The sequence below is a fragment of the Colletes gigas genome, unplaced genomic scaffold (genome assembly GCF_013123115.1).
Source record: "Colletes gigas isolate AHSC1104 unplaced genomic scaffold, ASM1312311v1 Colletes_gigas_Sc00009, whole genome shotgun sequence".
Lineage (NCBI taxonomy): Eukaryota > Metazoa > Arthropoda > Insecta > Hymenoptera > Colletidae > Colletes > Colletes gigas.
The window spans coordinates 2,963,761-2,979,735 of record NW_025106638.1 but is presented as its reverse complement, the minus strand read 5'-3'; the positions used below and the strand labels follow the sequence as shown (position 1 = coordinate 2,979,735).

Below are 15,975 nucleotides of genomic sequence, written 5' to 3'. Positions count from 1 at the left end.
GTCTCGTGACTGGTGCCTTTTTATAGAGTTAGGTTAGGTATTGCTGTCAGTTAAAAAACAGATGTTATGGAATTTCGTGATCCTGGTATTTGTTTATTTCAGTTTCGTTCCAACAATAATGAATCCTTTGGTACTATTGTTATGAAAGCGAAGTTCGCGAGGGATAGGAGTTCAGAGGCAAGGTTTCGTTGCGCAAAGCCGCCAGCGTGTTTATTGTTTGTGTGTTACGTGTGTCTTATACGCACAATCATATCATAATCCGTAAAGGAAAATTGCGAAGGCGTAGGTCCGGTCTGCTCCGCCAAGTACGGACAGCTTGCCTTGTTCACGTAGGCTTTTAAGCGTGATTCGACATCGACCTGGCCGCTGGTGGATCAGTAATCGGGCACGATTAGACGCGTAAGGTTTCGTCTCTGAATCTCCTGGGTATTAATTCGACGCGACGAGTAAATGACTGTTTCACCGTTAATTACGTCCATCCGTGTCCATTTTGTTCGCTAAAAATGCGGGAAATACAACTGGCGTTCATTTTTGCGGTAAGCTACGTTTCGAAGCTACTAATTACGCGCATCTAATAACCTTTGGAATTATAAATAATAATAAACTTATCTCAATTATTCGATATTTAATGTGCACAGTGATGGCGCTTATTACGTTGTTATTGTAGTCTTTTCTGTGGCTTTGATAGCTGGATTCGACCGTTCGATCTTTTTTCTTTTTTATCAATAAGTGTTTCGATTTTATTAAATTTTATTTCCATTCTAAAACGCAGCTTCGTCCAGCAGCGAACGTTATCCAGTGTAAAATGGGTTTAATGCACTGCTCTTTTCACTCGAAGTTCAAGATCAGCCATGCGTGTATGAGACACATATACGGAGCATGTAGTAGTAAATTTACCATTCACTGTTAGTTAAACGCCTGTCTAAACCACACGCGAATAATGTTCAAACACAATTTAGGAACATACTCGTGAATAATTAATATTTTAATTTATTCACTGCCTTTCATCTCTCTTATTTCATACCACTTATTTCCAAGTATTTTCCGTGTTGTTACTTTTGCATATTAAACATTCGATGCTTATTATCGTTAAACATAGATTTTTTAACCGGATAAGAATTATCCCCCATCTCAGTTCCAATTTGAGAATCGTGACGATGGAATTTACCCTGCCAAGATCACTGATAAAATAAAGGGGGGTGATAAAACGAACGAAAGTAAAAAAAAAAGCACATCCGAGTTGTTGATAGGAATCATCAACCGGCGGATACCCGCAATGTATGATTTTACGATAAAAATCATCAACCGGCGGATATACGCAATGTCAGACAACGTGTATCTTCGTTGACTGAGATTACAATTTTTTGATTGCATCTGTTTCCTGGCAATTGTCTCCGACAAGTCATGTGAATTTTTCTCAGCATTGCCTTTTGTTCGCTTTATAAATACGTAGTGACTAAGGAGGTGTAGAATAAGAAAGGAGTAATGAATTAGTATTCGCACGCTTTATAAAGAATTTCAAAAGAAATCGAAAATTTCACAATTATTACGATAGTTTTTCAAACGAGATACGAAGAAAAATTATTTACTACTATAACAGAGTGTTCGGCCACTCCTGGGAAAAATTTTAATAGGGGATTCTAGAGGCCAAAATAAGACGGAAATCAAGACTACCAATTTGTTGATGGAGGCTTCGTTGAAAAGTTATTAACAATTAAATTTAATAATTTCAAATCGTTCTGGAAAAATTATTTTCGGTTGCGGGGGTCAATTACAATCATTTTTGGTGAATAGACATACTCTCGAATACCTATCCACTTTCGAGAAAAAAAATGGAGAAGTTGTGAAATTTCACGTCGAAAAAAAAGTTTCAAATCGTTCTGGAAAAATTATTTTCGATTGCGGGGGTCAATTACAATTATTTATGGTGAATACACATACTTTCGAAATCCTACGCACTTTCGAAAAAAAAATTCGAGAAGGTGTAAAATTTTACGTCGAAAACAAAAATTTTAAATCGTTCTGGAATAATCATTTTCGATTGCGGGGGTCAATTACAATTATTTATGGTGAATACACATACTTTCGAAATCCTACCCACTTTCGAGAAAAAAATTCGAGTAGATACTGAAGTTTTTAGACGAAATTACAATATTTCAAATCATACTAAAAAAATTAGATTTAGTTACAGGGGTCAATTATAATAATTTTTGGTCATTACACATACCACCGAAATCCTACGTACTTTCGAGAAAAAAATTCCTTACCGAAAATCTAATTAGGTCGCTTTTTTCGACGGAAAAAGAAAATCTCAAATCGTTCTGGAAAAATTATTTTCGGTTGCGGGGGTCAATTATAATAATTTTTGGTGAATAGACATACATCCGAAATCTTGCGCATTTTCGAGGAAAAAATTTAATAAGGGCGAAACTTTAAACGTTAATATCTTTTCAACGAAGCCTCCATCAACAAATTGGTATTCTTGATTTTCGTCTTATTTTGGCCCCTAGAATCTCTCATTAAAATTTTTCTCATGGTTGCCCGAACACCCTGTATACTCTCTAGAAGTTAATGATGATGGAATATTTATATTATTCTAATATTTAACACAACGTAAATCATATGGATCATCAAATTTACAAGCGTACTCGAGCGTATGGAGATTACAGGAGAAAAAAGGGGGCAGCCATTAGAATTTCAAGAAGAAGAATCGTTAGACGTGGGCGTTGAGGACGACTCGAGGCCTTTTTCTTTTTATGTAACGGGATCTGTATCTTTTTACAGATACAAAACTATACCAGTATAATGTAGCGTACTTCGAGAAAGAGTTAAATTTTTTATCAAAGCTCTCAGTATTGGCAGACACAACGCAGATGCAATAATTTACAAAATATTTACAGAGAGTTTAGCGACATAAACAAGTGGATAATAAAATAAATCTTCTGCTCGAGGATATCGGTAAATAAGGATATACCGGTATTTTAGCGGACTAGCATGATGTCATACCAGTATTTTCGAACCTCCATGTCTGTAAGGGCTCCACTGACGTAATAGGAAAATGGCGGTATAGTAACGGTATTTTCTATTTAGGTATCGAGCCGAATGCATTTGAACTTATATGTGTGTACTTGTTTCTCGAGACGCGTTCATAATTCAACGAGGTTATCGTTTTTAAATTTATTATAAAATGTTTTGCATTCGTGACAAAACGATTCCGTTTACTAAGGGATATAAATCATTTCTAACCACTCGTTCACGTTTACGTTTTGCCAGCGGAGTAAATTGGGTAATCGTAGTCGGTCGTAATTTTGTCGTTGCTGAAAAACAACGACGGAGAGAAGGTCGAGTGGAAACTGGATCTCTGGGAACCGTAAATCGGTACGCGTGTAAAAGTTTCACTGTTAAAGGCGGCGCCTCGTATATATTCACACAATCGCGTTTGTTCGCCGTGTACAATATTCTCGGCTCGTAAAAGTGAAAGCGATGCAAACGAAGGAGAAAATATGATCGTGAAACTCGACCACCAGATAGCTGTATATAAGAGGATGAATTGGGCTTTCTTACATGTGATTCGGTTAATGCTTGTCAACTTTCATCGCTCGAGTATTTGTGAATGAAACTCGGATTCTAGTATGACAACGTCACCGATCCCTCGTTCATAGTAATCACGGTTTCTTTTCTTTTCTGTTTGACGCAACTCCCAATACGAGGAGAAATCAATTTCGACGCGTTCGATGATAAAGAGAAACTAAACAACAGTCATCATAATAATACAATTTTTACGTAGAATGATGTTTTCAATTCTATGGATATTTTGTAGCAAAACTGTGGTAACGATATCCACAGTCATTTAACTAAATGCAATTTAATACTGTAGTGTGAGAATATTGAAATATTAAATTTCCTCAAATTAAACGGCACCCTTGTTTCTAAGTTCTTCTTGCAAGAAGATGGCTACTACACATTATTTTTACTTCAATGGTACTACAGTAGTACGAGAATATTGAATTATAAAATTGTAATAGCACTATTGAAATAAAAATAATTTTTAGAAGCCATCATTTTGCAAGTGAGTGCTTAGAAACGAGGTGTTATTTAATTTTACACAATTTGATATTTCAATATTCTCACGATACAGTATTAAATTGCATTTAGTTAGATAACTGTCAATAATCACAATTTTTTAAGACCAGAAAGATTATTTCTCTTGCAATTGTTTAGCTACGACTCGGTTTATCGTTACAAAAATATTTCCATACGGGGACGTGTTCGTAAACATTGTTTTTGCACCAAAGAAATCGTCGACGCCTACGAATATTGACAGTTTGATAGCTTTTGTCACGGTCCACGGACCCGGGAGCCAGATAAAAGCGAACCGTGGAGGTCTTAACTTGTCGATCCCGGCTCGACTTATTGGTTTACGTTACATCTATAGTGACGAAGAATTCGAATATTTTTAACGCCTAAAACAGAAAGTTATTGGAGCATGCAAACAAGTAAAAATTATTCAGGAATTATTCTACAAAGATATTACCTTACAAAGTTTGTACAAACTTGTGGACATTATCACATATATATTTCCAATGGCTTATGTAGAAGAGCTTAAAGAACTGACAGGAAGTTCCAAAAAAATTCTAAATATTGAGAACTCGAGGATCTCATTTCGAGAAATTGTAAACAGGGATATTAATTTTCGACAAACATCTTATTTTCTAAGCCACGTGTATGGATCAGTAATGGCGGATGTAGAGCTTAAAGAGTTGACAGGAAGTTTTCAAAAAATTTTAAATATTGAGAACTCCAGGATCTCATCCTTAGAAATTATAAACAGAGATATTAATTTTTGACAAAAATCTTATTTTCTAAGCCACGTGTATGGATCAGTAATGGCGGATGTAGAGCTTAAAGAGTTGACAGGAAGTTTCCAAAAAATTCTAAATATTGAGAACTCGAGGATCTCATCCTTAGAAATTATAAACAGAGATATTAATTTTTGACAAACATCTTATTTTCTAAGCCACGTGTATGGATCAGTAATGGCGGATGTAGAGCTTAAAGAGTTGACAGGAAGTTCCAAAAAAATTCTAAATATTGAGAACTCGAGGATCTCATTTCGAGAAATTGTAAACAGAGATATTAATTTTCGACAAACATCTTATTTTCTAAGCCACGTGTATGGATCAGTAATGGCGGATGTAGAGCTTAAAGAACTGACAGGAAGTTTCCAAAAAATTCTAAATATTGAGAACTCGAGGATCTCATCCTTAGAAATTATAAACAGAGATATTAATTTTTGACAAACATCTTATTTTCTAAGCCACGTGTATGGATCAGTAATGGCGGATGTAGAGCTTAAAGAGTTGACAGGAAGTTTCCAAAAAATTCTAAATATTGAGAACTCCAGGATCTCATCCTTAGAAATTATAAACAGAGATATTAATTTTTGACAAAAATCTTATTTTCTAAGCCACGTGTATGGATCAGTAATGGCGGATGTAGAGCTTAAAGAGTTGACAGGAAGTTTCCAAAAAATTCTAAATATTGAGAACTCGAGGATCTCATCCTTAGAAATTATAAACAGAGATATTAATTTTTGACAAACATCTTATTTTCTAAGCCACGTGTATGGATCAGTAATGGCGGATGTAGAGCTTAAAGAACTGACAGGAAGTTTCCAAAAAATTCTAAATATTGAGAACTCCAGGATCTCATCCTTAGAAATTATAAACAGAGATATTAATTTTTTACAAACATCTTATTTTCTAAGCCACGTGTATGGATCAGTAATGGCGGGCGTAGAACTTAAAGAGCTTACAGGAAGTTTCCAAAAAATTCTAAATGTTGAGAACTCGAGGGTCTCATTTCGAGAAATTGTAAACAGAGATATTAATTTTTGATAAATATCTTATTTTCTAAGCCACGTGTATGGATCAGTAATGGCGGATGTAGAGCTTAAAGAGTTGACAGGAAGTTTCCAAAAAATTCTAAATATTGAGAACTCGAGGATCTCATCCCTAGAAATTGTAAACACCGATAATTTTTGACAAATATTTTATTTTCTAAGTCACGTGTATGATGGCTTTTTAATTTAGTTAAATATAGATTCTCTCGATACAGAAAAGGTTCGCAATGTACACGGTGAGTAATATCGACGCGTGAAGGTATTTGTAATTAGAGGCTGGCACGTTAGAGGAATGCATAACCATAAGTTTCGGTGAGGTAATTTTAAATGTAGAGTGATCATCTGTAATTGCAAGATGGGCGCGGTGTTGTTCAGGAAAAACGGTGCGTGGTCATTGAGGAGGTAGGGATACGGCTGCGAAGGAAAGAGTTGAGATCCATGGAATGGTTGACGATACTCTGAAAACACAAAGCATCCATCGGGTCTCAGTTCCCGTATCGCGTCCTCTGTGCTCGCTTCGTTGATATCCGTGCTGGTGATACACCGTGGTACTGTTTTCCGCACTTTCTTCCACCGTTTCCTAATTTTACGGCCACCACGTTCCAACGCGGACAACACTAAACGAGAACACTATCGCGTCGCGTCGAATAAAATCCACGCGAGGGTGACGTTTACGTCCCATCGATCGAAACGAAAGTTTTACACAATTTCTTTTTTCCTCGCTTCCAAAAAATTTTCCTCGTGAAATACACTGTATTCTCATCTGTTTTCTTCGTTTAATATCTTTACTTTGAACAGTATTTTCCCATAATTTTCGATGCTCTTGATTTTTCGGAAAGTCGAAAGAAAGTTTGCTTTAATTTTTGCAAGATTAAAGGACTAGTTGGAGCAGAAGTTTTACACAATTTTTTCTTTGCTTTCCCTCGTGAAAAATTTACACAGTATTTTCATCTATCTCGATCATTTTTAATTTTTGCTTCGAAGAGTATTCTTTGATAACTTTGCGATGCTCTCGATTTTTCCAAAAATCGAGAGAAAGTTTGTTTTAATTTTTGCAAGATTAAAAAATTAGTTTGAGCAGAAGTTTTACACAATATTTTCTTTGCTTTTCCTCGTGAAAAATTTACACTGTATTTTCATCTATTTTCGATCATTTTTAATTTTTGCTTCGAAGAGTATTCTCTGATAATTTTTCCAAAAATTGAGAGAAAGTTTGTTTTAATTTTTGCAACATTAAAAAATTAGTTTAAGCAGAAGTATTACACAATTTTATTTTTGCTTTTCCTCGTGAAAAATTTACACTGTATTTTCATTTTTCCAAAAATCGAGAGAAAGTTTGTTTTAATTTTTGCAAGATCGAAGGATTAGTTCGAGCGGATGTATTGCAATTTTCCAGAAGCTATCTGCATGTGCTTTACCCCTTCTCGCGCAATACTTAAACCGGATTGTGATAAAGAAGAACAGAAAGAAGGCAGCATGGTGGTGTAATTCAGCTGTACTCGAATAAATATACCGCGAAGACTATGATTCTGTGGACATTATGTTGCCTGAATGTTTTAACGGTAGGTTTGTCTATTCAATGTTTATAGAGTGATAAATCTTTATTCACGTAAACAAAAAAAAAGATGAGTAGAGGAATGTGTTTATTATTGAAATTGTGAATGTACGATTCTGAATCATTTTCTAGGCTGATGGATGTGTCTGTTTCTTTATATTAACTTTCTACTTCAACAAAATCGAAGAAATCCATGCTCCGAGTTACTCCATTTAATGTTTCATAAATATTCCATGGAAGTGTTGATTTAAATATATATTAAGATAGTGGGTTTTAAACAGATAATTAATAATTACTACATAATAAATCTATCTATTTTAAAGCGATAAGAAGATTTCCATAATTTAAATCGTGACTTTGTAATTCAGGTTTGATCGAGTGACATTCAAAATTTTAGATCGTATACTTTTATCTCGATGGAGAATTTTGAAAATATGTTTTCGAGGCATTCGCGACAATGTTGGGTGCTCAGATGTTTCATAATAATTTACTTGCATCTTGCTCCTGTTAAGTAATGCTCATTGACTTTCAAATAACAAAGATTCTCTAAATGCACGATAATTACAGCGCAATTATAATTTATTTCGGCTTGCAAATATACTTGTACTGTACAAACGGCTCTTTCCATGCTTCACACGAACGATAGGCTCATTATGTATCATTACCTGCAGTTATTCGAAAATTATTAATTGTGCATAACTACATCCTTTGGGACAATGGAATTCTATAGTATAATTATCATTATTACTTTTATATTTGCATTTCTCAGTGTCCTATTATTCTGTACATAATTGTTACAATGTTTTATCAGCAACTAAGAATAGCCTTCAATATCCCATTTTATAAAACACTATAATTATACAAATAACCAAAAGATACAATTACAAAATTTAGACAAGCATTTAACAACTTCGCTTACAATTCCACCGTTGTAAAAACTACATTATCTTTGCTTTAATTGAATAAATATTCCAAATAGGACAGCTTCAAACGGGGAAAATTTACGATACGATGTAACGTAATTACAATGCAATAATCGCTGACCAGTAATCGCGATCCAAGGAAAGAGCAACCATTTCGTATTCGAAGAGAGTCCGTGGTGTTCATAAAGCGTGAAGTGCAAAGTGAAAGAATCGTAACACAGCATTTTCTTCTTGTTTGCATTCATCTTCAGCCAACGAGTCCTCGACAACGATCCTTTCGAAAACATTTTTGAAAATGTCCAAATATTTTTCGGGACTTCAATTTCCAAACGAAACTTTTCGGGGAATTTACATTTACATTTAGCTATTTGAAATTTTACTTAAAATTCCATTCCACTGTGCGTGCTTCGTTTCCCTCGACTATAGAAACAGATTTTTGGCTCAAGGTGGTTTCATAAACGATCTATTCCATTTACGTCCGACTGCAGTGGAGGAGGATTTAAGTGCTCTGGAAGATTACGTGCACTAGTGCATACGTCGATGATCAGACCGGCTACGAAGGTCAGCAACTACCTTCGCAGCATCCTTGGACTTCATTTTAATTTTTGAACGATTAATCGTTGCAGTCGTTCATTTTCTCTGTATACTCGTTTCTCGCAGCCCCGATTAATTACGAGTCCCCCGCCATTTTGTAGACGTCGAAGCATTATAAAGTTCACAGTTTAAGTCGCGTTATCGTTTCGTAAGCGTATATCTGTTTTCCTGAATATCTTCCTATTTCTCTATTGGGACATCCTCCACGAGTATATTAAATTCAGGTTGGCCACTTATCCATTGCAATAACTTCTCATCGCTTCGAATACAAAGTATTGCAAAGACACTTTTGTCAAAGGAACGGGAGGAAATGACTCACAGAAGCTACGGGGATAGTCTATGAAGAATAGATAATAACATCGTGCGTAAGGTGGCATTGTTTGCTATGTCGAAAGAATCGTTGCGAAAAATTTCTTTTAAAATCCATCAGAGGGTCGAGAATAATTTTTTCTTTGTAAAAATGTATTTCGTTAATCGCAGCTTTTCGCGGAATTTCTATTCTCGTTCGAAAATAAAGGATTGTTTATACAACCTACTTGACGAGATTGTCTCGTTTCTATGCAACTGTCTCACCAAGAACATTTATGTAACAGTTTGGAATAGTTATTTCTGGATGCATGCCGATCCATGTGTGTCATGTGTCCCTCTGTATTAGTGACATAGTAAAATTTACGATGATACACGCGATGGAACTTTGTCGAGCGAATCACACGAATAATTAATACCACGTATCGTGCACGTAGATTGAAAGTGACGAAGGCCGTATTTCCATATAGGAAATGAATGCTGTCAATGAATACCAAGTATATAGACCATCGACACTATCACTGTGACACACATATGAAACAGTAGAAATATTGCAATTATGCGTACCATTAAAATTGAACACCTAAATAAGTTTCTTGCATCTGACTATGGGAAGATTTAATTGGTCCATGACATTGAACTTGGAAAAAATTAAAAAATATTAGATTTAATTACTTTCCCAATTATTTAAAATTTCGGTGTGAACGGACCTTAAGTATATTTTTCCATTACAAGAATTTACACAAGTTTCTCTCGTTAGCGATTTTTTTTCAATATTAAGATTTTACAAATGAATAATTTTGAATTTCTTTAATTGATACTTTATTTAACAACGCTTTAAGGTTGGAATTCATATACAGGATGTTCGGCCAAACCTGGGAAAAATTTTAATAAGAGATTCTAGAGGCCAAAATAAGACGAAAATCAAGAATATCAATTTCTTGATGAAGGCTTCGTTAAAAAGTTATTAACGTTTAAAGTTCCACCCTTACTAAATTTTTTCCTCGAAAATGCGCAAGATTTCGGGTGTATGTCTATTCACCAAAAATTATTATAATTGACCCCCGCAACCGAAAATAATTTTTCCAGAACGATTTGAGATTTTCTTTTTCCGTCGAAAAAAGCGACCCAATTAGATTTTCGGTAAGGAATTTTTTTCTCGAAAGTACGTAGGATTTCGGTGGTATGTGTAATGACCAAAAATGATTATAATTGACCCCTGTAACTAAATCTAATTTTTGTAGTATGATTTGAAATATTGAAATTTCGTCTAAAAACTTCAGTATCTACTCGAATTTTTTTCTCGAAAGTGGGTAGGATTTCGAAAGTATGTGTATTCACCATAAATATTTGTAATTGACCCCCGCAATCGAAAATGATTATTCCAGAAAGATTTGAAATTTTTTTTTTCGACGTAAAATTTTACACCTTCTCGAATTTTTTTTTCGAAAGTGCGTAGGATTTCGGGGGTAATTGTAATGGCCAAAAATGATTGTAATCGACCCCCGCAACCGAAAATAATTTTTCCAGAACGATTTGAAACTTTTTTTTCGACGTGAAATTTCACAACTTCTCCATTTTTTTTCTCGAAAGTGGATAGGAATTCGAGAGTATGTCTATTCACCAAAAATGCTTGTAATCGACCCGTGTGACTAAATATAATTTTTTTAGTATAATTTGAAATTTTTTAATTTTGTCTAAAAATTTTAGTATCTAGTCGAATTTTTTTCTCGAAACTGGTTAGGATTTCAAGGTATGTCTATTCACCAAAAATGCTTGTAATCGACCCCTGTGACTAAATATAATTTTTTTAGTATGATTTGAAATTTTTTAATTTTGTCTACAAATTTTAGTATCTATTCGAATTTTTTTCTCGAAAGTGGGTAGGATTTCGTGGTATGTGTATTCACCAAAAATGCTTGTAATAGACCCTTGCAACTAAATATAATTTTTTTAGTACGATTTGAAATTTTTTAATTTCGTCTAAAAATTTCAGTATCTAGTCGAATTTTTTTCTCGAAACTGGTTAGGAATTCAAGGTATGTCTATTCACCAAAAATGCTTGTAATCGACCCCTGTGACTAAATATAATTTTTTTAGTATGATTTGAAATTTTTTAATTTTGTCTACAAATTTTAGTATCTATTCGAATTTTTTTCTCGAAAGTGGGTAGGATTTCGAAGGTATGTGTATTCACCAGAAATAATTGTAATTAACCCCCGCAACCGAAAATTAATTTTTTTGGAACGTTTTGAAATTATTGAATTTAATTGTTAATAACTTTTCAACGAAGCCTCCATCAACAAATTGGTATTCTTGATTTTCGTATTATTTTGGCCTCTAGAATCTTCCATCAAAATTTTTCCCAGGGTTGACCGGACACCCTGTATAACTGATCAGAACTCAGTCATCTACTATGCAGCAATGACTTGATAGCTAGGCACGCCGATTGGCCGTAGCTTAATAGCAACGCGTGCTCTCACACGCATTGTCATTATTGGCTGAGTTGCTCACAACTACAATTCCATCGCGTGACAAAGGACGCGAACGAAACGTATAGGGACAGAGTAGGATAGGGCAAGACTGAGAGGCATTGGCGTAACCGTACGCTCAAAATACTAGCCATGAATGGAACAAAAGAGGTTACGGAGACCCTACTGCTATGTACCGTGACGTCAGAGCGGGCCTGTATGGTGGGAATATTGCGGCGCGTAGACCTTCTCTCCTTGCCCTTGCCCCGTTTAGTTTGTAGGTGCCTAGCCAACAAGTCATCTCTGGATAGTACCATCTTTCGATATCCATAGATGCATCATTAAATAACTTTCGCAATTTTTATTATTTTTACACTAAAAGCAGCAGAGCTCCATAATCGAGAAAGTTTATGGTTTCCCTTGCAAAGAATGTGCAAAGTTCGTAAAAGATTCCAAAGCTAGGTTAGGACGCTAGGGAGACGCCAAAAAGCTAGGTTAGGACACTGGTTTCCGATAATTCGATCTCGTACAGTCGATCCCGAAGCTCTTGTCTCCTTGATTCAACCATCTGTGCTTCATCCTCGATGTATTCATGGTCGAGGTCGTAAGCAGTACCGTGGAGTTCCTTTCCAACCAATCCAGCTGCTCCGACGCCCGCTGTTACCAGTTTAGCGCTGATACCATTCTCCCCGTTGCAGGTTTAAAAGCTTATGGTTACCGTCAGCCAGGGCGCCCTGTACCGTGCATTACCGACGTTCCTTTTCATGGAAGAAAGCTCTTAGCTCGACTTGCTTTTCCCACGAACGTAAACTCTATTAACCAGTCCTCGTCTCCTAGACGGAGTCATCGACTCTCGCGATGACTTCGAGTGGGTGGCGGTTTCGCCCTTCGGACGACGAGACAATTACTCGAAAAGTGTACGCGGGTACTGGAATAGTTGTCCTTGACGAGATTCTACGGGCACAATCCGACTTCTGCGGATCCGATTGAAACACATACTTGCTGATGAGACACTTTGTATGCGCATCTGTTGAACGAGTTTCGAACTGCATTATTTCCTAGACAGTGGCGGATCTGGGAGAACGAAAAAAGGGCGCGAGGAATTCGAGGACCCCGAGAGCCCGAAAACTGCATTAAGGATTTTATACAATGAACATTTAAAAGCGAATAAAATTTGTATAATAGATTTTTTTCACATTATTTGCATAAAATTTTTTATTCGTATTTGTCGCGAATAAAAATTATGGGCTCGAATTAAATTTCGATCGATCACTTTTTTTCGTAGTCTAAATGGAAACGTTGTTGATTGAAAAAAATATTGATGGTTCTATTGTTTCAGGTTTCAGTCTTATGTCGAAGCACGGGAAACGCTGACAAAAGTGGTTGGAATTTCGACCCAAATACGCAGTATCATATTCAGACGGATGAGGGTCCCGAGAGGCATTTCCGGTTTCAAACGTTGAACGGACAATACAGGAAGGAGAAAAGGTTGGTCGATGGCACTGTTATCGGCACGGAGGGCTGGCTGGACCCTTTAGGGTACTTGCGACTCAAGGATTACGTGGCTGATCACAACGGGTTTCGAATATTAAGGTAAGTAAGGGTAGTAAGGAAACAATCGTATTTGACAAATTTTAGAATAATCCCTCTCGATACGTTTAACACTTAGTTTCAGTTGCATTTAAGATGGTAAAACTCGTTGTGCATAAAGATTATTGTACGTTTCGATCAGATCAAAAATGGTGTACGTGGGCAAAGACAGACCCATGTACGATGCAATGGCGGAAGCGAAAAGGGTGCCTGCCCAGAGTGGAATTCTCGTCGAACCTACACCACCGCCAAATCCTTTCAGGTACTGAACCAAAAAAGCGTATTAATAATCGGTAATTAAATGTTCCTTTCCGTCGCAGACAGTGGAAAGGAAGCAACGTGTCACCTTTGCTTGGCAACGAAATAAACTCTGGCTATTACGTCAGTACCACGGCCAATCCTCGAGTGGACGTTTCTCCTATATCGAGCTCGAGCAACGATTACTACAACGCGGCAAATCGAGGAAGTTTTTCCTCGGGGCAACGAAATCTGCAAAATTCCCAGCTTCCGAACAATTATTACAATTACCACCAACGACCACGGGACGGGGCTACCGGTCCTTACAACCATTTGCAGAAGAACCATCGACTAGCGACACCTGCATCCCAAAGCAGTTCGACCGACGCGCCACCATACGACGGGACACACACCGTTGCGAACGGATTCCAATATTATCTGAAGAGGCAGTATCACGAGGAGGAACAGGACGCCAGAGGAGGAAACGTTGGGTCTTTCGGTTACATCGATCCGTTTGGTATTAGAAGAGTAATTTATTATAAGACGGATCCTCAAAGCAACGGTTTCGTTCACCAGAAGAACAATAAATACGTGGGTTTCGCAGCGACGCCTTACGACCCGTCGCCACCTACATTATACAGACAGAGATCAAGAAGATACACAAAGTAATATAAACTATCTCGCTGAAGCTATACCGAATGCCGTGGAGAAATCGTAAGGTCTCTCCAAAGGTTAACAGTAGGTGCCATGTTTTGACTATCTTATTATTTATAAGGTTCCAGTAAATTTAAATAAATCCGACGACTTTGTGCGAATACTGTAATTCTGTTAAAATAAATTAAAGAACGACGACGTACGATGAATTTACAAACGCGTGAACAAGGCTGATCGTGTTTGTTTATGCTCGTCGAGGATTAGTATGATTAAGCAGTTTTCCATTATTATGTTTTATTACGTTAACAAAACATATTTACACTGTTAAATATATCGCACCTGTGTTGGAAATTGTGTTACTTTGTAAGGAAAAAGTATTACATAAATTAAGCATTTAACACAAAATTTATGCATGTTTTATTTTTGGCAATAATGTGAGAAATTTCGTTTTCAAGTGCTATGGGATACCACCTGGAGTATCTTCGTCGTGTTTGATAGTACAAAAGATTTTCTAAGAATTATGTTTAAAAAATAGCTTGTACTCGGAATTAAAATGTATATTTGTCTGCGGACAACATTTATAAAATCATTTTCATTTATTACCCAAACAGAAATGACTTTGTGAAATGAATTGTAAACGACTAGAATGGCAGAATGTTTTGTGGACAACAGAGTTTGGGATATTTTTATTTAGACATCGATCGTCGATAAATAGAACTTACTTCGTCTAGAAAATTTCTTCGTCATCGAGCGCCTATCAACGCAACCGAGCATTCACGACGCGCCTGCGCAGAACTTACGACGGATTTTCGGAAAGTAAAATACGTATAAATCTATTTCAACTAAAACAATTATTTCTGTCAATATATTGTAGAAATTCGAAAATTATTCAAATATGACCAGAATAATTTATTTTTTCTTTGTCTGGAAAATGCAAATGTATAAATACACTAGAATCTTTAGATAAATATTTGATTCGAGAGCGTACTTTCCTTTTGTCATTCTAACCTATTTGGGGACAAATTCTTTTGTGCAAAGCGAGTTTCGTTTAACTACATTTCTACCTAGTACTGACCCTTGACATCTATCGATCTTGTAAAAAAGGAACTTTTCCACAAATCTAATGTTTAAAACAAGGAAATTTTATACGTATCACGAATTATTCCTTTGAAAAATATTTTTTTAAATATACAGGGTGTTCGGTCACCCCTGGGAAAAATTTTAATGGGGTATTCTAGAGGCCCAAATACGACAAAAATCAAGAATACCAATTTGTTGATGGAGGCTTTGTTAAAAAGTTAGTTACGTTTAAAGTTGCACCCGTGCTGAATTTTTTTCTCGAAAATGAGCAGGATTTCAGGTATATGTCCAATCACCAAAAATGATTGTAATTGACCCCCGCAACCGAAAATAATTTTTTTAGAACGATATGAAAAAATTTTTTATTGTCGAAAAATTTCTGCACCTATCCGATTTTTTTTCTCGAAAGTGGGTAGGATTTCGGAGGTATATCTATTCGCCTAAAATGATTGTAATTGAACCTTGCAACAGAAAATAATTTTTTTAGAACGGTTTGAAAAATTTTATATTGTCGAAAAATTTCTGCACCTCACCGATTTTTTTTCTCGAAAGTGGATAGGATTTCGGAGGTATGTCTATTCATCAAAAATGATTGTAACTGAACCTTGCAACAGAAAATAATTTTTTTAGAACAATTTGAAAAATTTTTTATTGTCCAAAAAT

At 35.9% G+C, this 15,975-nt stretch overlaps 1 protein-coding gene across 4 annotated transcripts; it reads left to right on the top strand.

The window, feature by feature from the left end:
• The first annotated feature begins 381 nt into the window (after nucleotides 1–381).
• On the top strand, nucleotides 382–15,052 carry LOC122397122. Of its 4 annotated transcripts, none has more exons than XM_043396024.1 (5): nucleotides 6,351–6,450; nucleotides 7,299–7,464; nucleotides 13,091–13,344; nucleotides 13,484–13,603; nucleotides 13,662–15,052. In XM_043396024.1, exons 2-5 carry the CDS (start codon nucleotides 7,426–7,428, stop codon nucleotides 14,245–14,247), a joined length of 999 nt encoding a protein of 332 aa, XP_043251959.1. In that variant the 5' UTR covers nucleotides 6,351–6,450; nucleotides 7,299–7,425; the 3' UTR covers nucleotides 14,248–15,052. The 4 variants fall into 4 exon arrangements, with proteins under 4 accessions (XP_043251961.1, XP_043251959.1, XP_043251960.1 ...); XM_043396025.1 differs by having other exon boundaries at nucleotides 6,423–6,450; nucleotides 7,302–7,464; XM_043396026.1 differs by lacking the exons at nucleotides 6,351–6,450; nucleotides 7,299–7,464 and adding an exon at nucleotides 382–536.
• Nucleotides 15,053–15,975: the final 923 nt, after the last annotated feature.

What these genes read in the sequence shown, in the direction of transcription:
- LOC122397122 (XM_043396024.1), top strand. Translation starts at nt 7,426, where the DNA reads ATGATTCTGTGGACATTATGTTGCCTGAATGTTTTAACG. An exon ending in GTTGCCTGAATGTTTTAACG is followed by an intron (nt 7,465 to 13,090) that starts GTAGGTTTGTCT and finishes CTATTGTTTCAG; the next exon opens with GTTTCAGTCTTATGTCGAAG. An exon ending in AACGGGTTTCGAATATTAAG is followed by an intron (nt 13,345 to 13,483) that starts GTAAGTAAGGGT and finishes CGTTTCGATCAG; the next exon opens with ATCAAAAATGGTGTACGTGG.